The 17,864-nt window shown below is 50.5% G+C and overlaps 1 protein-coding gene across 1 annotated transcript; it reads right to left on the minus strand.

Moving 5' to 3' along the window:
* Positions 1-72: 72 nt before the first annotated feature.
* LOC132466274 (zinc finger CCHC domain-containing protein 7-like) lies at positions 73-17,437 on the minus strand. The gene is made up of 8 exons (XM_060063411.1): positions 16,176-17,437; positions 12,570-12,622; positions 12,270-12,380; positions 11,584-11,754; positions 11,330-11,365; positions 11,060-11,164; positions 1,229-1,346; positions 73-1,014 (listed from the first exon to the last, which is right to left on the minus strand). The coding sequence occupies exons 1-8, from the start codon at positions 16,552-16,554 to the stop codon at positions 494-496; spliced, it is 1,494 nt and encodes a 497-aa protein (XP_059919394.1). The 5' UTR covers positions 16,555-17,437; the 3' UTR covers positions 73-493.
* Between the last annotated feature and the right edge of the window lie 427 nt (positions 17,438-17,864).

The raw sequence follows: 17,864 nt of genomic DNA on the forward strand, positions 1-17,864 counted from the left end.
CATTAATAATTTAGTTTGTTTCGGCCAGTGCTTGGAAAACACTGCTTTCGTAGAAATGTGTCTGTAGATACATTTTCATTTAATTTCTTTATTCTCAACATGCATTACCTCAGACATACATTTTCTTCGTCAAATTACTCCAAAGACTTATCGCCGTACCGATTGTAATTTATAATAACAATCAGTGAAATCCTCTGTTAGTTTAATTTATATTTAAATCTACCCATATGTTATGTGAATTGATCACAGTAATTGCACTGCAAATAAATACACAGCATAACGCATCTAATAAAAGTACAGTACGGTAAAACTGACATTTGGCAAATTGTAGGCCAGACATCAGGCCCTGTTCCACTGTGGACAATACAAAGTTCACCATTCAAAACTGGCAAAAATAGAAAAGTTTGATCAATCAATCATCCTTATTAATTAGAGTACTATATAAATATACTAAATCTATTCCATACTGATGGATCTTGGGCATCTCCTGAGCTCATCTCTTGCGCTGGCGCGCTCGGTTCTTGGGGGACAGCAGGTTCTCGTCCGTCGCTCCAAGGTCTCCGTGTGGGAATAGGAACCCGCGCCGCATCCCCCTCCTCTTCTTCCAGCGCTCAGCCTCCCGGCTCTTCCTGCTCCGGGCCCCTTCCACGGCCTTCACTCCGCAGCCCTCCTCCTCCCCCCGCCTCCTCCTCTTCAGAGGCAGGTGTGGCGGGGGCACCTGGCGTTGGTGGGAGGGGGGCTTCCTGCCATCGTCCCCCAGCCCCGCCCTGCCTGCTCCATGCGGGCCTCCCTCTCTCCTGGCCTCAGTCTGCCTTCGGAGCTTCTTCAGCTCCTGGCGTTCCTGCTGTCGTTCCGCCTTCACCCTCCTGCTCTCCCTGGGCTGGCCCCTCAGGCGCTCCCTCCTCCCCGGGGCGGCCCGGCTCTGGGCGGGCCGGTGGTGAGACTCTCCCACCCTGGTGGGTTTTCCGTAGTGCAGGTGCTCCGATAGCGGCAGCGACAGTGTGTCCCGGAGCTCTGTGGACAGACGTTACAATGAGTATCAGTTCAACCTGACCTCCCGTTGGATTGGTTTCTCACAAGTTTCATTCATGTAATCTTAACGTGATAATGAGAATAAACGTCAATGTCGTGCATGTGGATGATCTGTGTTGATCACTTGGTGTCATGGTGCTACCAATTAACTAAGTGTAACTGTCCCCAGGGCCTGGGGCCCGGGCTGCAGCCTCACCTCGGGCCCTCCTCTGCTCCCGGGCAGAAGGTTGTCCCCCCTCCCCCCCCACGTCGTAGCGGCAGACGTATGGCACTGACGGGAACGTCCCGCTCCTCATCCTTCTCTTCACACACTCCTACCAGAGGGACACACACCATGAGTCACACAAAGGGACGGCAGGAGATAGAGGGTGAGACAGGTCCACAGGGCCACAGCCCAGAGGGTGAGCCAGGCCACAGCCCAGAGGATGAGACAGGTCCAAAGGCCAGAGGGTGAGCCAGGCCACAGGCCACAGCCCAGGGCCCGGTTTCCCGATAACGTTCTCTCTTAGTGCGCGACGAAGACTCCTACGTTTAGACTTATCAAAGTTGTTTACCTCTATAGGCGTTCCCGAATGCTCTCTTAGGAGTCTTCTTTAGGGAACACTCCTTACGTCGTTCGTAAACAGCGCTGTCCAGAAAGAACGTGCTGAAATCGATTGCTCAGAGATCAAGTTTCCATTTTAAGTGCAGGTGTATGGCAGCGTTCTAAAAAATATTGCAGTCATTGCGAATAAAACATTGCTGAATATCCTTCTAGTAGGCTTAAACATTTATTTAACCATGGGCGAACATAACATAGCCTACACTGATTTATAAATATATATATAGAAAAATAGACATTTTGAAATAATAGCTTATTATATAATACTGTTTATGCTGATACTGCTTTGCTTTTTGTTACCTGTAGGGGTCTGTGTGCGGGCTTTGCGCACCGCCCGGCCAGTGTGTGTTTGTCAGGTGAAGTCTTCCGACAGTTTTGATTTGTAAAATAAATACAATATTTTTTTGAAGTTGCAAGTTTTTGACATTATTGGAAGCGAGCCGAGCTGACCTCGCCTTGCTGTACCCACAGCCCAAACAAAGAACAGCCGAGACAACATCCTTAATTCAAACATGCCGTTTCACTTGGCCTCAATTGGCTACGGATGTGAACTGTTTCCCGAAACCTTCTTAAAGCCTTCTTAACTACGTCATTCGTAACCTCTTCTTCGCGTGTTTCCCGAAACGTTCTTTGCGAAGAATCTCTTTCATACGTTGTTCGTTGGTAAGGTTGGTCTGAAGCGCTCGTAGAACCTTCTTAGCTATACCGTAGTGATGGTTCAGCTCCTGACTCTATTTGCCGCCACTGTACCTTTTAGAAATACCTGTTGCGCATGGAACTGCCACATTGAGAGTAGCCGCGTTTACATGGACACTTCTGATCCGATTAGATTTGTAATCGGAATAGATCTATTCCTTCATATCATGCAATCCGAATGTAGGCCTACTGTATATATGGCATTCACAAAAGTGGTAAGCGTACGTCCGCAGTCTCTCACGCACAACCGTTATGTTGATCTGGATTTATATGATATATGTAAGGGATAATGTTGTAGGACGCCGGTCATTATCGGGAAAATAAGCCCTGACAGGGCGAACCGGACCCCGACGCGAAGCGGAGGTGTGTTGTTTCGCCCTGAAGGGTATTATTTTCGATAATGACGGCGACGCTGTATACATTATCCCACTTATTACACGGCTCCTTGCCAAAACGAAACAATTTCTTCACACAGCCCATCTTTTTACAATTAGGCTACCATTCGTAGTGTTGATCAGCAGAGAAATAGTCTGCCATAGACGTTGACGTCGCTTAGCAACCGGACACGCTGGGGTTGATAAGTTACCGGACTACTTACGGAGTGTGAAAGTGGAAAGGAAGCAATCAAATTAAACAGATGTCTATAGCACTAGTTAAATATTTCAATATACCAAAAATACAAATAAAGTCGGAAATATGACCCGTTATTCAGAATAAAGCACAAACAAGTTGCATAAATTATAATGTTTTCAGCCTGTGCGCCGCCATCTCTGTTTTCAGAATACGATGACGTCACGAGAATGGTTGGTAACATTCTATGTTGTTTACATAGCGGCTCATAGCCTCACTGGTAGCTTACTGCATCAACAAAATGGATATATATATATATATGGAGTGTGGTATCCGGCTTGGAGATTGTGCCGGGGTTCAGAGTTACGACACAAGGCAGCGGTTAGTTTAAGCCGTTTTTCGGCGTTTATTTCAATGGTCCGATAAGACAAGGGTGCGCTTGGGTCTCCGTGAGCCTCAAGCCTCTGCAGTCCATGCGTGTGTCAGTTATGGGGTGCTCCTCTCCGGCCCGGACCTGGGACAAGACCCCCCCGAGTCCCACCTCCGAGGCGTCTGTGTGCACAATCACAGGGAGATTAAAGTCAGGAGTAATTAGCACCGGTTCAGAGCACAGGGCCTCCCGGAGCGTCTTGAACGCCTGGTCTGCCGCCGCCGACCAAGTGACCCGGTCTGGCAAGGCCTTACGGGTCAGGTCATTCATGGGGCTGGCCAGCGTGGCGTACCCGGGAATGAAGCGCTGATAGTAGCCCACCAGCCCCAAGAACGCCTTTACCTGTTTCTTGGTGCTGGGCTGTGGCCAGGCCCGTATGGCAGCTACCTTGCCTTCCTGCAGCCTCACTGTCCCCCTCCCGACCCGGTACCCCAGGTACGTCGTCTCCTCTCTCCCGAGGCGACATTTGGCCGAGGCCCGCCCTCCGAAGCTCTCCCAGCACGGCCCTTAGCTGGCGGACGTGGATATCCCAGCTGGGGCTGTAAATTATGATGTCATCAATATACGCCGCCGCATAGTCCTGGTGGGGCCTCAGGAGCTGGTCCATCATCCGCTGGAATGTGGCTGGGGCGCCGTGTACCCCGAAAGGGAGGACGGTGTACTGGTACAGTCCCCCCGGGGTGGAGAACACCGTCTTCTCCCGGGCCGCACGGGTCAACGGCACCTGCCAGTACCCCTTGGTCAGGTCCAGGGTCGACAGATACCGCGCCGGGCCCAGGCGCTCGATAAGTTCGTCGACCCGGGGCATGGGGTAGGCGTCGAACTCCGATGCCTCGTTCAGCCGCCTGAAGTCGTTGCAGAACCTAAAGGTTCCGTCCGGCTTGGGCACCAGGACCACCGGGCTGCACCAGGCGCTGCGTGACTCCTCTATTACTCCGAGCTGCAGCATTCGGCGCACCTCGGTCCGTATGGCCTCCCTCCGGGCCTCTGGGATCCTGTAGGGCGGAACCCTTACCCTTATGCCTGGTGCCGTCCGGATGTCGTGGTGGGTGACGGCAGTCCTCCCCGGCAGGTCGGAGAACACGTCCCGATGCTGTAGGACGATCTCGTCCAGGTCGTGTCTCTGGGCCGGGCTGAGGTCCTCCCCCACTGGGACCTCCGGGATCTCCTGCCGGGCCGCCAGGGCCAAGGGAGCGGGGTCGGCGGGTGTCTGCTCCCCCCCCCTCCACTGCTTCAGGATGTTGATGTGGTACAACTGTGTCGGCTTCCGCCTCCCTGGCTGGCGGACCCGGTAGTTCACCTCGCCCACGCGTTCCACCACCTCGTAGGGTCCCTGCCACTTGGCCAGGAACCGGCACTCCGCCGTGGGGACCAGAACCAGGACCAGGTCCCCGGGCTGAAAGGTCCTCAGCTGGGCTCCTCGGTTATAGACCCTCGCCTGGGCCTGCTGCGCTTGCTGGAGGTGCCTCCGGACGATGGGCCACACCCGGGCCATGCGGTCACGTACCTGCTCCACGTGATCCACGGTGGTGCGGTGGGGGGACGGCTGGCTCTCCCAGGCCTCCTTTGCGATGTCCAGGATCCCGCGGGGTCTCCGCCCGTACAACAGCTCGAAGGGGGAGAACCCGGTGGACGCCTGGGGGACCTCCCGTACCGCGAACAATACGTGGGGTAGTAGTTGGTCCCAGTTCTTCCCGTCGGCTTGCATGGCCTTCTTGAGCATCTGCTTTAGGGTTTTGTTGAAGCGCTCGACCAGGCCGTCTGTCTGGGGGTGGTAAACCGAGGTCCGGAGCTGCTTCACCTGCAGGAGCCTGAGGACCTCCTTCATCACCCGTGACATGAAGCACGACCCCTGGTCGGTGAGCACCTCCTTCGCTATCCCCACCCGGCTAAAAAGGAGCATTAGTTCACGGGCGACTGCCTTGGCGGTGGCGGCGCGCAGGGGGAGGGCCTCGGGGTAACGGGTGGCATAGTCCACTAGCACCAGGATATAGCGGTGGCCCCGGCTGGTCTTGGGAAGGGGCCCCACGATGTCTAATGCTAAGCGGTCAAAGGGAGTCTCAATGATGGGCATGGGAATGAGGGGGTGTCTAGCGATGGACCGGGGGGCTACCCGCTGGCACTCGGGGCACCCCTGGCAGTGGCGCTCCACATCCCGCTTAACCCCCGGCCAATAGAACCTGGCTAGGACCCGCTCCCGGGTCTTGTCCATGCCTAGGTGGGCCCCCAGGAGGTGAGTGTGGGCCATAAAAAGCACCTTACTAACATAGGGGCGAGGCACCACTAGCTGTTCCCTCACTCCCCCCACCCCGGAGGCTACTCGATACAACAGTCCCCCCCTGGTGCTGAAGTGCGGGTGTGGTGTGTGACTCACCGAGTCCCGGGCCTGCCCGTCGTGAACCAGGACGTGGCTCCAGGCGTGCTTGAGGGCCTCATCCTGGAGCTGAGCGGTGGCGAACTGGCCGGGTCGGGACGAGCCTTCCCCCCTCTCTGGTAAGAAGTCCGAGAACTCAGTGAGGGGGGAGCTCTCCGGGTCTTCCGGTGGGTCTGGCTGCTCGGAGGCTGTGAGGGTCTCCGTGGTGTCGGGGGTAGGTTCCGGTGTCTCGCTCCGGACGGGACCTCTCGCTGTGTGCCCCGGGGTCCCCGGTGGGGAAGGTCCGTTCCCCTCCGATTCCTCGTCCTCCACCGTCAGCTCTCCCGGGGATGATGGACGCCGGGTGGCCCCGTAGGCCTGCCGAACCCCCCGCGCCCCTCTGCGGGGAGGGCCTCTCCAGCTCCGTAGCTCCCGCGTCGGGTCCCACAGCCGGTGGAAGATCGGGCAGTCCCTCCCGATCAACACGGGGACCGGTAGGTGGGGGACAATCCCCGCCCTGATTGTGAACACCCCGTGTGGGGTGCGGATAACCACGTGGCACGTGGGGTAGGTCCGGGTGTCCCCGTGAACGCAGGCCACCTCCATAGGTTCCCCTGCCTTCCCCCCCGCCAGGTCGGGGCGAAGGAGGGTAACCGCACTGCCAGTGTCCAAGAGGGCCTGCGTGTCCCGGTTCATGACCCGCGCCGGGATCGTCGGACTACCCGAGGTTCCCTGCGACCAGCAGGTCACCAACATGCACGTGTGATCCACCCCCGGATCCGCGTATGCTGACGGCATCGATACATCCCGTCCCCTCGGGCAATAGCGAGCGATGTGGCCGGGCTGGCCGCACCCAAAGCAGCGCCGCACCTCCTGGTTCACCGGTCCTCCGCTCGGTGGGGTGAAGCCGGGAGCCGGGGTCCTGACAGGGGGTCCCCTTGGGTCTTGGCGGGGCTCGGAGCGCCGTGGGGCTGGGGCGGGTCTAACGTTCAGGAGCTGGGCCACCTGCCAGTTCTCCAGCTGTAGGACCAGGTCGTCCACGGTGGCAGGATGATGGTCGGCGGGCGTCCGGCGGGAGTCGCCGCAGGGTGTGGTCGATAATCACCCGGTCGATCGGGTTGGGGCCCTCACCCGTTGTCAGCCACCGCTTCACCAGCCGGCTGTGCTGCGCAATCTGTGTGCGCACAGCTCCCTGCGCGTCAAACCGCCAATCCTGCGCGCGCTATGCGCGCGCCGCGAGGTTGTGCCCGTAATAGGCCAGTATGGCCTGTTTGAGCGCCGGGTACTGGCGGGCGACGTCCGCCGGCAGGTCCTGGCTCGCCTGCTGGGCGGGTCCGGTGAGGAACGGCGCTATTATGTGCGCCCACTGCTCCTCTGGCCAGGCTTCCCTCTGTGCGGTCCGCTCGAATACCTCGAGGTAAGCCTCCACATCGTCCTCCGGTCCCAGCTTAGTGAGGCGGCTGGTCGGGGCGGCGGTCGGCGCAGCGCGGACGGCGTGCTGAGTCAGCCGCAGCACAGCCTCGCGGAGGAGGGCGAGGCTCTCGGTGGTCTCCCGCTGGTGTTGCTGGGCAGCCAACGCCGCGGCTCCGTCCGGGTTCTGCATGGTGTGGTAGTGGTAGTGGGAGCGCTCAGAATGCCTGCATTCTCCACCATATGTGGTATCCGGCTTGGAGATTGTGCCGGGGTTCAGAGTTACGACACAAGGCAGCGGTTAGTTTAAGCCGTTTTTCGGCGTTTATTTCAATGGTCCGATAAGACAAGGGTGCGCTTGGGTCTCCGTGAGCCTCAAGCCTCTGCAGTCCATGCGTGTGTCTTTTTCTGCCGTGCTCCGGGTCCGTCGCCTCTTATGCTGGCTTCCGCCCTTCCTCCTGCCACCCGCCAGGTGTCCCCCATCCCGCTGATTGGGGGGACAGTCCCGGTGCTCTCCGTCGCCGGCTGGTGGGTAGCGGCGGTATACCCCGGCCGTCACGGTCCCTCGGGCCCGTGACGGCCGAGGCTTCAGGGGCGGGATGCCACAGGAGGAGATAATGTGGAGGAGATAATGACTGACATCTCCACATGACATGTTTATTTGAAAGCGCTAACCATTCTGATTACGTAGCGCCTGCATTTTTAAAACATGGCCGCGCCCTAGTTGCGAAAGTCGTTATCAACATGTCATTTTCCAGTGAAACTACTTGAATTTCAGGTTTAATGAAAATCCATGTATTTTCAAAAATTAAAAAGCAACCAAAAAATGGTCACAGTTCTCATTGCTTCATTTCCACTTTAAGAAAGACGTGAATCAGCATCATCAAAAATCCACTTTCCTTGACAGCGGTCTAGTTCGGTATGCATAAAAGTAGTGACGGACCAATTGTGAACTACTTCAACTGCTGATGCCATCTCTCTAAGTTAATAAGTAGCTGCACCCAACCCATTCCAATCGGAATAATTGTATACATGTCGATTATAGCAGATTATACAACGGGGGACCTAAATCCAGCGATCTGATTGGTTCCCAACTGTTGTATAATGAGCGTATACATAACTGCTATGACGCCCGATCATTTTGTGAAAGTTTGCATATCACTCCGCGCCTGGAAGTAGAAACAGTTACAAAGTAAAACATATGTTGGATGATGGAGAGGGTGTAAATGTTGTTACTCCGGGAGTGAGCAAGGCGATGGAGAGACTAACGAAAGCTTAGGCACACGGCGAGTGAACTGCTCCATAGGATAAATTGCCGGCGAACCGCTCTATCGGAGCCTTCGCTTGGAGGGACGCTAAAGTGTGTTGCATAGCGACCGTCGATGCATAGCGGCAGCCAGGAGGGACTACTTTTTTGTATTCTTTAATAAAAAGGCTACTTTGACTTTCTTGGTTTCTTTTTAAATGTAGTGTGTCTATGACTTTCGTTTCGCCATAACAGTAACCGTTGTATAAAAGCAATAGATCACTTCAGTCAGTGGCATGTGCTCATTATACCACTGTGAAGGGGGTCGCCGGCCCTCCGCTGCACGTCGGGGCCGGACAACGCCCCTTTACAGTGGTATAATGAGCACATACCACAGCCTGGCGTGATCTGTTGCTTAACTATACCACCTCTTCTATTCCGCATGGAATTATATTCAGATCAGAGAACTGTATTCCGATTGAGGCGTATATATGATTTATTCAGATTGAGCGATGGCATCAGCAGCTGCATTAGTTTGCAATTGCTCCGTCGGTGCACACCGAACTTGACGGCTGTCAAGGAAAGTGGATTTTTTGCCTGATTAACGTCTTTGTTATCGCTCTGCAAGTAGTACGGTCACTTATCAACCCCAGCATGTCCGGTTGCTAAGCGACGTCAACGTCTTTGGCGGACTAACACTACTTTCTCTGCGGATTAACACTAAGAATGGTAATTTTAAAAGACACACCGTGTGAAGATAATGTTTAATTTTGGCAAGGAGCCTTGTAATAAGCGGGATAATGTATAGAACGTTGCCGGTCATTATCGAAAATAATACCCTTCAGGGCGAAGCAAGACACCTTCGTTTCGCGTCGGGGTCCGGTTCGCTCTGTCGGGGCTTATTTTCCCGATAAGGACCAGCGTTCTGAACATTATCCCTTACATTTATTATATAAGCCAAGACCAACATAACAGTTGTGCGCGATAGACATACGAACGTACGCTTACCACTTTTGAAAATACCATACATACAGTACATTCGGATTGTATGACAGGAAAAGATCTATTCCGATTAGAAATCTAATAGGATCAGAAATGTCCAAGTAAACGCGGCTAGTGAAATTTCCTCAAATTTGTCACGCAATAAACTCAATAAACTTTGAAAAATGTAGCTTTAATTTCAAAATGTCTATTTTCCTAAATAATCAACAAGTCAGACACCCCTGTAAACAGAAAATCAATAGCCTAATTTGAACGGCTGCGATAGATGTAATTAAGGATGTGATTGCCTCAATCTCCTCCACTGTTTTAGTTCGCCCATAGTTAAATAAATGTTTAGGCATACTAGAAGGATTTCGAGCAATGTTTTATGCGCAAAGACTGCAATATTTTTTAGAACGCTGTCATGCACATGAAATGGAAACTCGATCTCTGAGCAATGGATTTAAGCACGTTCCTTCTGGACAACGCCATTTACGGACGACGTAAGGAGTTTTTTCTGAGAAGACTGAGACTGTTCGGGAACCACGCCTATAGAGGTGCACAACTTTGATAGGTCTAAACGTAGGCAACCTGGTCTCACAGGAAACAGGAATTTCCGTGATGACGCTGCTGATCCGTGAAAAAAATAAATAAAATAAAATAAAATTATATATATATATACACGGAGACCACTGGACCTCCTCGAAGTAACAAAATAAATAAATGAATAAATGTATATATATAAATATGATATGCTGCGAAACTTGGAGTATCCATAATACAAAGCATTGACCCTTTTTTGCATTTGTGGTTTTGACATACCGTATACATTAATAGGGTGCACTGTACTATCTGCGCACCCCTGCTGTAGCTCTCGCGCTCTCTGTCTCTCTCTCACGTGTTCCTTCCAGGGCCGATGTTCTCTCGGGGGTAACACTCCACTTTGACCTGCAGTGGGTCTGCTGCTAATTGGTTGGAATATGGTCGGAATGAAGCGGCCACCGATTCTTGACACTAGACTGACACACGCTACCACTCGCTCGTACACTCACTCGCTGACCTCACTCACACATGCACTGCCATTCTCGCGCACACACATACGCTACTCTCGTAACACTGCTATCCTGCATGTCTATCTTTTTATTATGTGCTTGTGTGTTTCCAGCAATTATTTTCTTCATCAATGACTTAAATCCATTGGTGAAACACTGCCAATGTGGCAGTTCCACCCGCAACGGGGATTTCTAAAGGTTACAGTGGCGGCGACTAACGTCAGAAGCTGAAACATCACTATGGTAGAGCTAAGAAGGTTCTACAAGCGCTTCAGACAAATCTTACCAACGAACGACGTACGTAAGAGATTCGTAGCAAAGAACGTTTCGGGAAACACGCAAGATGTTAAGGTAGAACTTAAAGTAGAGTTTACGAATGACGTAGCGTTAAGAAGGCTCTAAGAAGGTTTCGGGAAACCGGGCCCAGAGGGTGAGCCAGGCCACAGGCCAGAGGCCAGAGGGTGAGCCAGGCCACAGGCAAGAGGGTGAGCCAGGCCACAGAGTGAGACAGGTCCGCAGGCCAGAGGGTGAGACAGGTCTACTTCCTGAGCTAACACACACACACACACACACACACACACACACACACACACACACACACACACACACACACACACACACACACACACACACACACACACACACACACACACACACACACACACACACACTCTGGAAGGTTACTTACGTAGCCGTAATGGCCGCTCCGTGAGCAGTTGTAGCAGTGAGCAGAGAGGTCCGTGTCTTGAGAAACGCAGCCCATCTCTGGCTTGAGCGGGGCCTCAGCGCTGACCTACACATACAATGTATTCACTCAATATCCATGATGTCCAACAGGGATGAGTTTCTGATCAGCAGTGATAGAGGGTCTGACTGACCAGGGCCAAGGAGGTACCGCCCCTCCTGGCCAGATTCAGACCGTTTGACCATTAGAGATATATCAGAGGAACAAACTCACTGTGGAATGGAACTGTCTCCATGTATCCGGGCAGGCCTACAAAGCATAAACAATAACTGATATTAACACACATCCTACAAAGTACAAAGGAAGACGTTCTACCAGCAGCGCAGTTAATGTGAAGACTGTTAACACACAAACCCAGCAGCTCAGTGTCCTCATCGACTGAAGCGGACAGACTGATGTTGAGGCACAGAGACACACGAGAATACCAAAGAAAGGGCAGCCAATAAGACAACTCCGTTCAGACGTACATCGGCCAGGTGTCCGGACATCCCACAGCGCAGACAGTACTGGTCCCACACAGGGCGCTGTGGGCAGGGTGCGTGGCCGTGTGGGGGCAGACTGCAGCTGGGGCAGTGGCGGCGGGGGCAACTTCGGTGGCGGTGGCCCTGCATGCCGCACAGCGAGCAGGCAGCCCGTCGCTGAGTGGAGGACGGAGGGGTACAGTGTTGAATGGTTTGGTTTGTTAAAGACCACCGATGAGTGGAGGAGGGAGGGGTACAGTGTTGAATGGTTTGGCTTATTCAAAACTCATATTTTATTGAAGTCTGTGAATAAATGTGGTTATTATGAGTTAAAATAAATTTTCACATACGCCTATAAATGCATATCATAAATACAGTTTTCAAAATATACTTATGTTGCCTTATAGTTTAAAGTGTACAAGAGTTAATCTTTTGGAGGTGTGTGTGTGTGTGTGTGTGTGTGTGTGTGTGTGTATTTCAGCAGCTTTCTTTGGTTCATTGGTACCTGCTGAACCTTGAGATGTGTTTTACACCCGTTTTTCTCTATAATGTAAAACCAGCCCATACTTGCATTTTGTATCTGAAATGTTATTTAATCCAATAAATGCAAAGGATAGGTAAAGTTGACCACCATGCATGAGTATGGAATAATGCGTCCTTGTTGCTGTGTGCTTGTCAGGGCGTGTCCTCACCTTGTGGCGGGGGCAGGCCCGGGCCAGGTGTCCCCTCTGGTTGCACTGGCGACAGGTGACTGCGCGTTTAGGGGCAGAGTAGTATCTCAGTACCGGCCGGTCGGTCCCAGACTAGAGGATTTGTCCAATCATCCACCAAAAAAACAGAAAAATATATATTTCTTGAATGTTATTTGCAATTATAATCAAAAATTATAAAATGATCTGTAACTATGAATTAATCATGAATAATAAAATTGGATTAAAACAACTTTTCATAAAATTTTAAACACAAGCGCCTATTAACAAAATTAAGGCTACCTTATCTCTTTCCAGAACAGCCCAGGAATGCTCGTCAGATTTCTGACATTCGACTACAATGGAAAGAAAAAAACGAAAACAATATTTTTCAGAATTGAGTGCCTTCTATGCCATATCTATTATCCATACCCAATTGAAATATGCCAGAATGGTTTATGTTTGGTACTAATTTAGAACTCTGATAATAAACTATCAAAATGTATTATTAGCCTAGCAGCCGACCTAAAGTGAATAATAATAGTTATGTTGTATATAGGTCATGCATTTTAATATTGTTGTCTACTTGTTAACTCTAACAATAGACTTAACTTAGAATGGGGTGAGCTCCATAACCCCATTGTTTTTTTATATAAGTTTAGAACCTCTAAGGTGATCCCTGCCTTGAGATCAAACATCAAACTCAAGCTATTCTACAATAGAAAGGGAAGTTGAATACAATGGGAAGTCCTGTAAGCATGGAAAAAATAAAGAGAAAGTATAAATGTTGTCTGTGAGCCAGAGCTAAGTTACTATGTTGAAAGCAGATTCGTGTCGTTGAAAAGTAGGCAGGTGAGTGTTGAGGAAATTGGACCCAGGGCCTTTTGGACGGGAACCAATACTGGCTGGCCTGGTTTCCTGTTTGGGAGTAGAGCTATTCTTTGCAGATTGCGGAAGTTTGTAACAACCATATTGAGTCTTCAAATCAAATCAAATCAAATTTATTGTCATTTTGTTGATTGAACAACAAAACGAGAAGGCGTTTCTCAGGGATCAAGATCAAGAACACATACATTACAAACAAACGTCCCAATGATGAATAAATAAATAATAAATAAAGTCCAGTGGGAAGATTTAGGACGCTGGTGCATTGAGCATCCTGACAGCTTGAGGCAGGAAGCTGTTCCGCAGCCTGGTGGTGGAGCATCTTAAGCTGCGATAGCGCTTCTTGGAGGGTAGGAGCTTAAAGAAGTTGTTCAGAGGGTGAGAGGGGTCTCTCACTATTTTCTGGGCCCTATTCCTGCAGCGGCTTAGGAATATGTCCTGGACAGAGGGAAGTGAGGCTCCGATGACCTTTTCCGCTGATCTCACCACTCTTTGCAGGGCCTTTTTGTCCGCCGCACTGCAGCTGGAGAACCAGGTAGAGATGGCGTACGTCAGCACACTCTCCACTGTCCCCCATGTAGAATGTGGTGAGGATACTGGGAGGTAGTGAGGCCTGATGGAGTTTCCTCAGGAAGTATAATCTCTGTTGGGCTCGCTTCACTAGCCCAGTGGTGTTTTTGGACCAGGAAAGGTTGTCAGAGATCTGTACTCCCAGGAACTTGATGTTCTCCACCTTTTCCACTTCACGATTACTGATGCAGAGGGGTGTGTGCTTAGGTTGTGATCTACGGAAGTCCACGATCATTTCCTTGGTCTTTTCCGCATTGAGCACCAGGTTGTTGTCTCCGCACCATCTCTCAAACAGATTGACCTCCTCTCTGTAACAGGATTCCTCATTCCCATGAATGAGACCCACGACTGTAGTGTCATCTGCAAACTTAACAATCATGTTGTTCTTGTGCCTTGGCACACAGTCATGGGTCAGCAGCGTGTACAGCAGAGGACTGAGCACACATCCCTGGGGGGATCCTGTACTCAGTGTGATGGATTTGGAGATTTTTTTCCCAACACGAACTGACTGTGGTCGCTCCAACAGGAAATCCAGTATCCAGTGACAGAGGGTGGGGTTTAGGCCCAGGAGGAGAAGTTTATCCATCAGTCTCTGCGGCAAGATGGTGTTAAATGCAGAGCTGAAGTCAACATACAGTATTCTAGCATAGGTGTCTCTCTGTTCGAGATGGGTGAGTACTGTATGCAGGGTGGTGGATATTGCATCCTCTGTGGAGCGGTTTGAGCGGTAGGCATACTGATGAGGATCCAGTGATGCAGGTAGGCTGGATGTGATGTGTGGTTTGATTAACCGTTCAAAACACTTCATCACTATTGGGGTCAATGCAACAGGACGGTAGTCATTCAGACAGGACACAACAGACTTTTTTGCAACTGGAACGATGATGGATGTTTTGAAGCATCTGGGTACAGTGGCTTGACAGAGAGAGATGTTGAAAATGTCTGTTAGAACATCTGTCAGCTCATCACCACAGGCTTGGAGCGCCCTCCCCGGAACGTTGTCCGGGCCGGCTGCTTTCCGAGGGTTGATCTTGGCCAGGGTTCTCCTGGTGTCAGCTGGGCTGATGGCCACAGGTGGCTGACCGGATGGAGGGGAGAGTCCAGTCCCCCCTCTCGTTGGCCCTCCTGGTGCCTCAAACCGGGCAAAAAAGTCATTGAGTCTGTCAGGGAGAGAAACATCACTGTCCTCAATCCTCTGCCTGGTCTTGTACTGAGTGATTTGTTGAACCCCCTGCCACAATTGCCTGGTGTTTCCTGTGCTACAGAGGTTCTCCTTGATTATCCCTGCATGGCGTCTTTTGGCTGCTCTGATCCCTCTGGAGAGAGCTGATCTGGCTGAGCAGAGAGCGGCCTTGTCTCCTCCACTGTACGCAGCATCCCAAGCCTTTAACAGCTGACGTACCTCAGCAGTCATCCAGGGTTTTTGGTTGGTCCGTACTATATAGGTCTTCATCACAGTAACATCCTCTGTGCACTTGGCAATGTAGCTCATCACCGTTTCAGCATATTCTTCAATGTTAATATGATGCTCACCCTGAGATGCAGCTGTTTTAAAAATCTCCCAGTTAGTGCATTTAAAACAGTCCTGCAGCGCTGAGACTGCTCCATCTGGCCACACCCTGATGTGTGACTGGGTTGCCCTAGTTCGTATCAGCCTGGGTTTGTAAGTTGGAACCAGCAGCACAGATTTATGGTCTGAAAGGCCAAGATGGGGTTGAGGAATGGCCTTATATGCCTCAGCAGTGTTGGAATAGACCAAATCAAGTATATTTTCTCCTCTTGTTTTAAAGTCCACATATTGCTTGAATCCGGGGAGCACAGTCTTTAAGCTAATGTGGTTGAAGTCTCCTGCAACAACCACAAAGCTGTCCGGGTGTTTTGTCAACAGTGCGCTGATGACGTCAAACAGGGGGCGGAGTACTTCGTAAGCATTGGCGTTGGCGCAAGGTACGTCTTTCCATGTGTGTAGGGTTAGGGTTAGGATAAGAGGGATCCTACTGCACATAGAGAGCACCATTGTCTCTAGAACTTGGAAAGAGATGCCGTACACACAAATAAGATGTTATGAACAACAGGTGAAACGGGAATGTGTGACGGCTTTCTCTGACAGGATGGAATTGTGCCAAGTGAAGCAACTCTTTAACTCATTAAAAAGCTCCCATGGCACCAATATGTCTTTACGTTACAAACATCTTAATCTGTAGTTTGAATATGCATTATTGTGAGTCAAGTGGTTCCTTTAATGTTAAAACAGTGACACTTGAATGTTTAGTATTTTGATTTTCCATACCAAGATTAAGATTTATTATACTACATTCGAATCATAATATTCCACCACCCCCCTACTAGATCAAAAATCTGTCAATCACAATCACAAAAGCTCAATGACTGCATGTTATTAGTGTGAATGGAAGCCTAATGAATAAGATAATGAGTTATGTCTGGCTGCCTCACCATCAGATCCGTCGGAGCTGCTGCCTCTCCAGTAGCCGACGTTGAGCTGGATGTCTCCATCCCCCTCCTGAGCCGCTCCTCCAAGGACCATCCAGTCCTCAACGGGCTCGTCAGGAGAGTCACGCTCCAGGTCTTCATCTGTGATTTGGTCTAGATCAGAGGCGAGGCTCTTTCCCGAGTCACCAGGACCCGTGGAGAGGGGGAAGGCCAGGACCAAGGGGGGGGATCGCTCCCATGGGTTCCTTTGGGTCTTTTTGGAGCTGTAGGCCTGAGGGTTAAAACTGAACTCCAATTCACTTTCCGAGTCCTCAAAATAAAACTGCACATCTGGGCCTTTCAAATCTGTATCTCTAGTTCCGTTTAGTCCAGAGCAGTCCATCCTTCAGCAGTAATATAATATATGATGTATTGCATTCAGTGAAATAGCGCCATCAAACGACCATTCACGGTTGTCCAAAGACCATATCATTTAGAACAGGGTTGTCCTCCGAAATATATGATATGAAAAAGTAAAGTCAACGTGGGACAAATAAAGAGAAACAATCCCGTACTTGACTCACTATCTACATAAGATACACAGCGATGAGGTTAGCATCAGAGCACTCAGTCCTTCACCGGAGAGCTGTTCAACATTAATAACATTTAGCAGCTAAAGGTAACTCAGTGGTGAAGACCAGCGACGGAAAATCTACTATTTTAAACGTATTAAGGTTTCCAGAAATCGGAGAGGGTTAATGGAGTTATGGATTCGAAGATGAATGACTGTTGCTAATAGCATAGCATAAGAAACATGAAGGGTTTGGATGGTAACGCTCAATCAAACAGAACCTTCACGGAGTTTCCAAAAAGAAACAAAAACGGATGGACCACCATAACGAAGCCCTTGTAATTGCACTTTTTGTTTTTTTTCGTTTAATACTTTTTGGTCGTATCTATCCGATGTTTGGAAGTATACATTTAACTCAAAAGTGTGTTAAGATATAGCTGACCACACAACAGAAATGAGTTATTTTGGTTTCATCGTTTTGCTAACTACAAATATAGGGGAAACGCTCGGGTAGCTAAGTTACCCCAGTTCTTCTGCTTATGTCTGCATAATAAACTCACCAGCACTCACTTGTTGTCTCTACCAAGACTTAATTGTTTGAATTACGACAAAGTACAAAGGAAAACTAAACTTGGTCTCAGGCCAACTGAAATGTGAGCCACAGCCTTAATGGTTGGGTATGGGATTTGGGAAACGCCAGCTGATTTTGAAAATACACAACTCGAAAGGTCCTACCAAGAGTGATAGATCTCTCTCTTGCCTCTGATCCTACCCCCTCTCCTTCAACGCTGACTCTGACTCCACCCATTCCAAGTACATGGACGCGCAATCATGCACGAGCGCGAACACAGATGCGCGAGAGCGAGTCAAGCTAGCTAGGTTGGAGTTTAGTGTTGTCGAGTCGAGCTACATGTGCGGTGGAAAAGCGGCACAATGCCGCTTTTCCACCGCACATGTAGCTCAACTCGACTCGACTCGACTCGACTCGACACGACTCGACACGGTAGCAGCACGGGTCGTTTTCCACCGCAAATAGTACCTCCTGGACGTGGGTGGGGTCGGCTGCGCGAAAGGGCCGTGACGTATTTTTGTACGCGACGCAAACAACACCTACGCAACCCACACATGGACAGAACCCAAAT

The sequence above is a fragment of the Gadus macrocephalus genome, chromosome 10 (genome assembly GCF_031168955.1).
Source record: "Gadus macrocephalus chromosome 10, ASM3116895v1".
Lineage (NCBI taxonomy): Eukaryota > Metazoa > Chordata > Actinopteri > Gadiformes > Gadidae > Gadus > Gadus macrocephalus.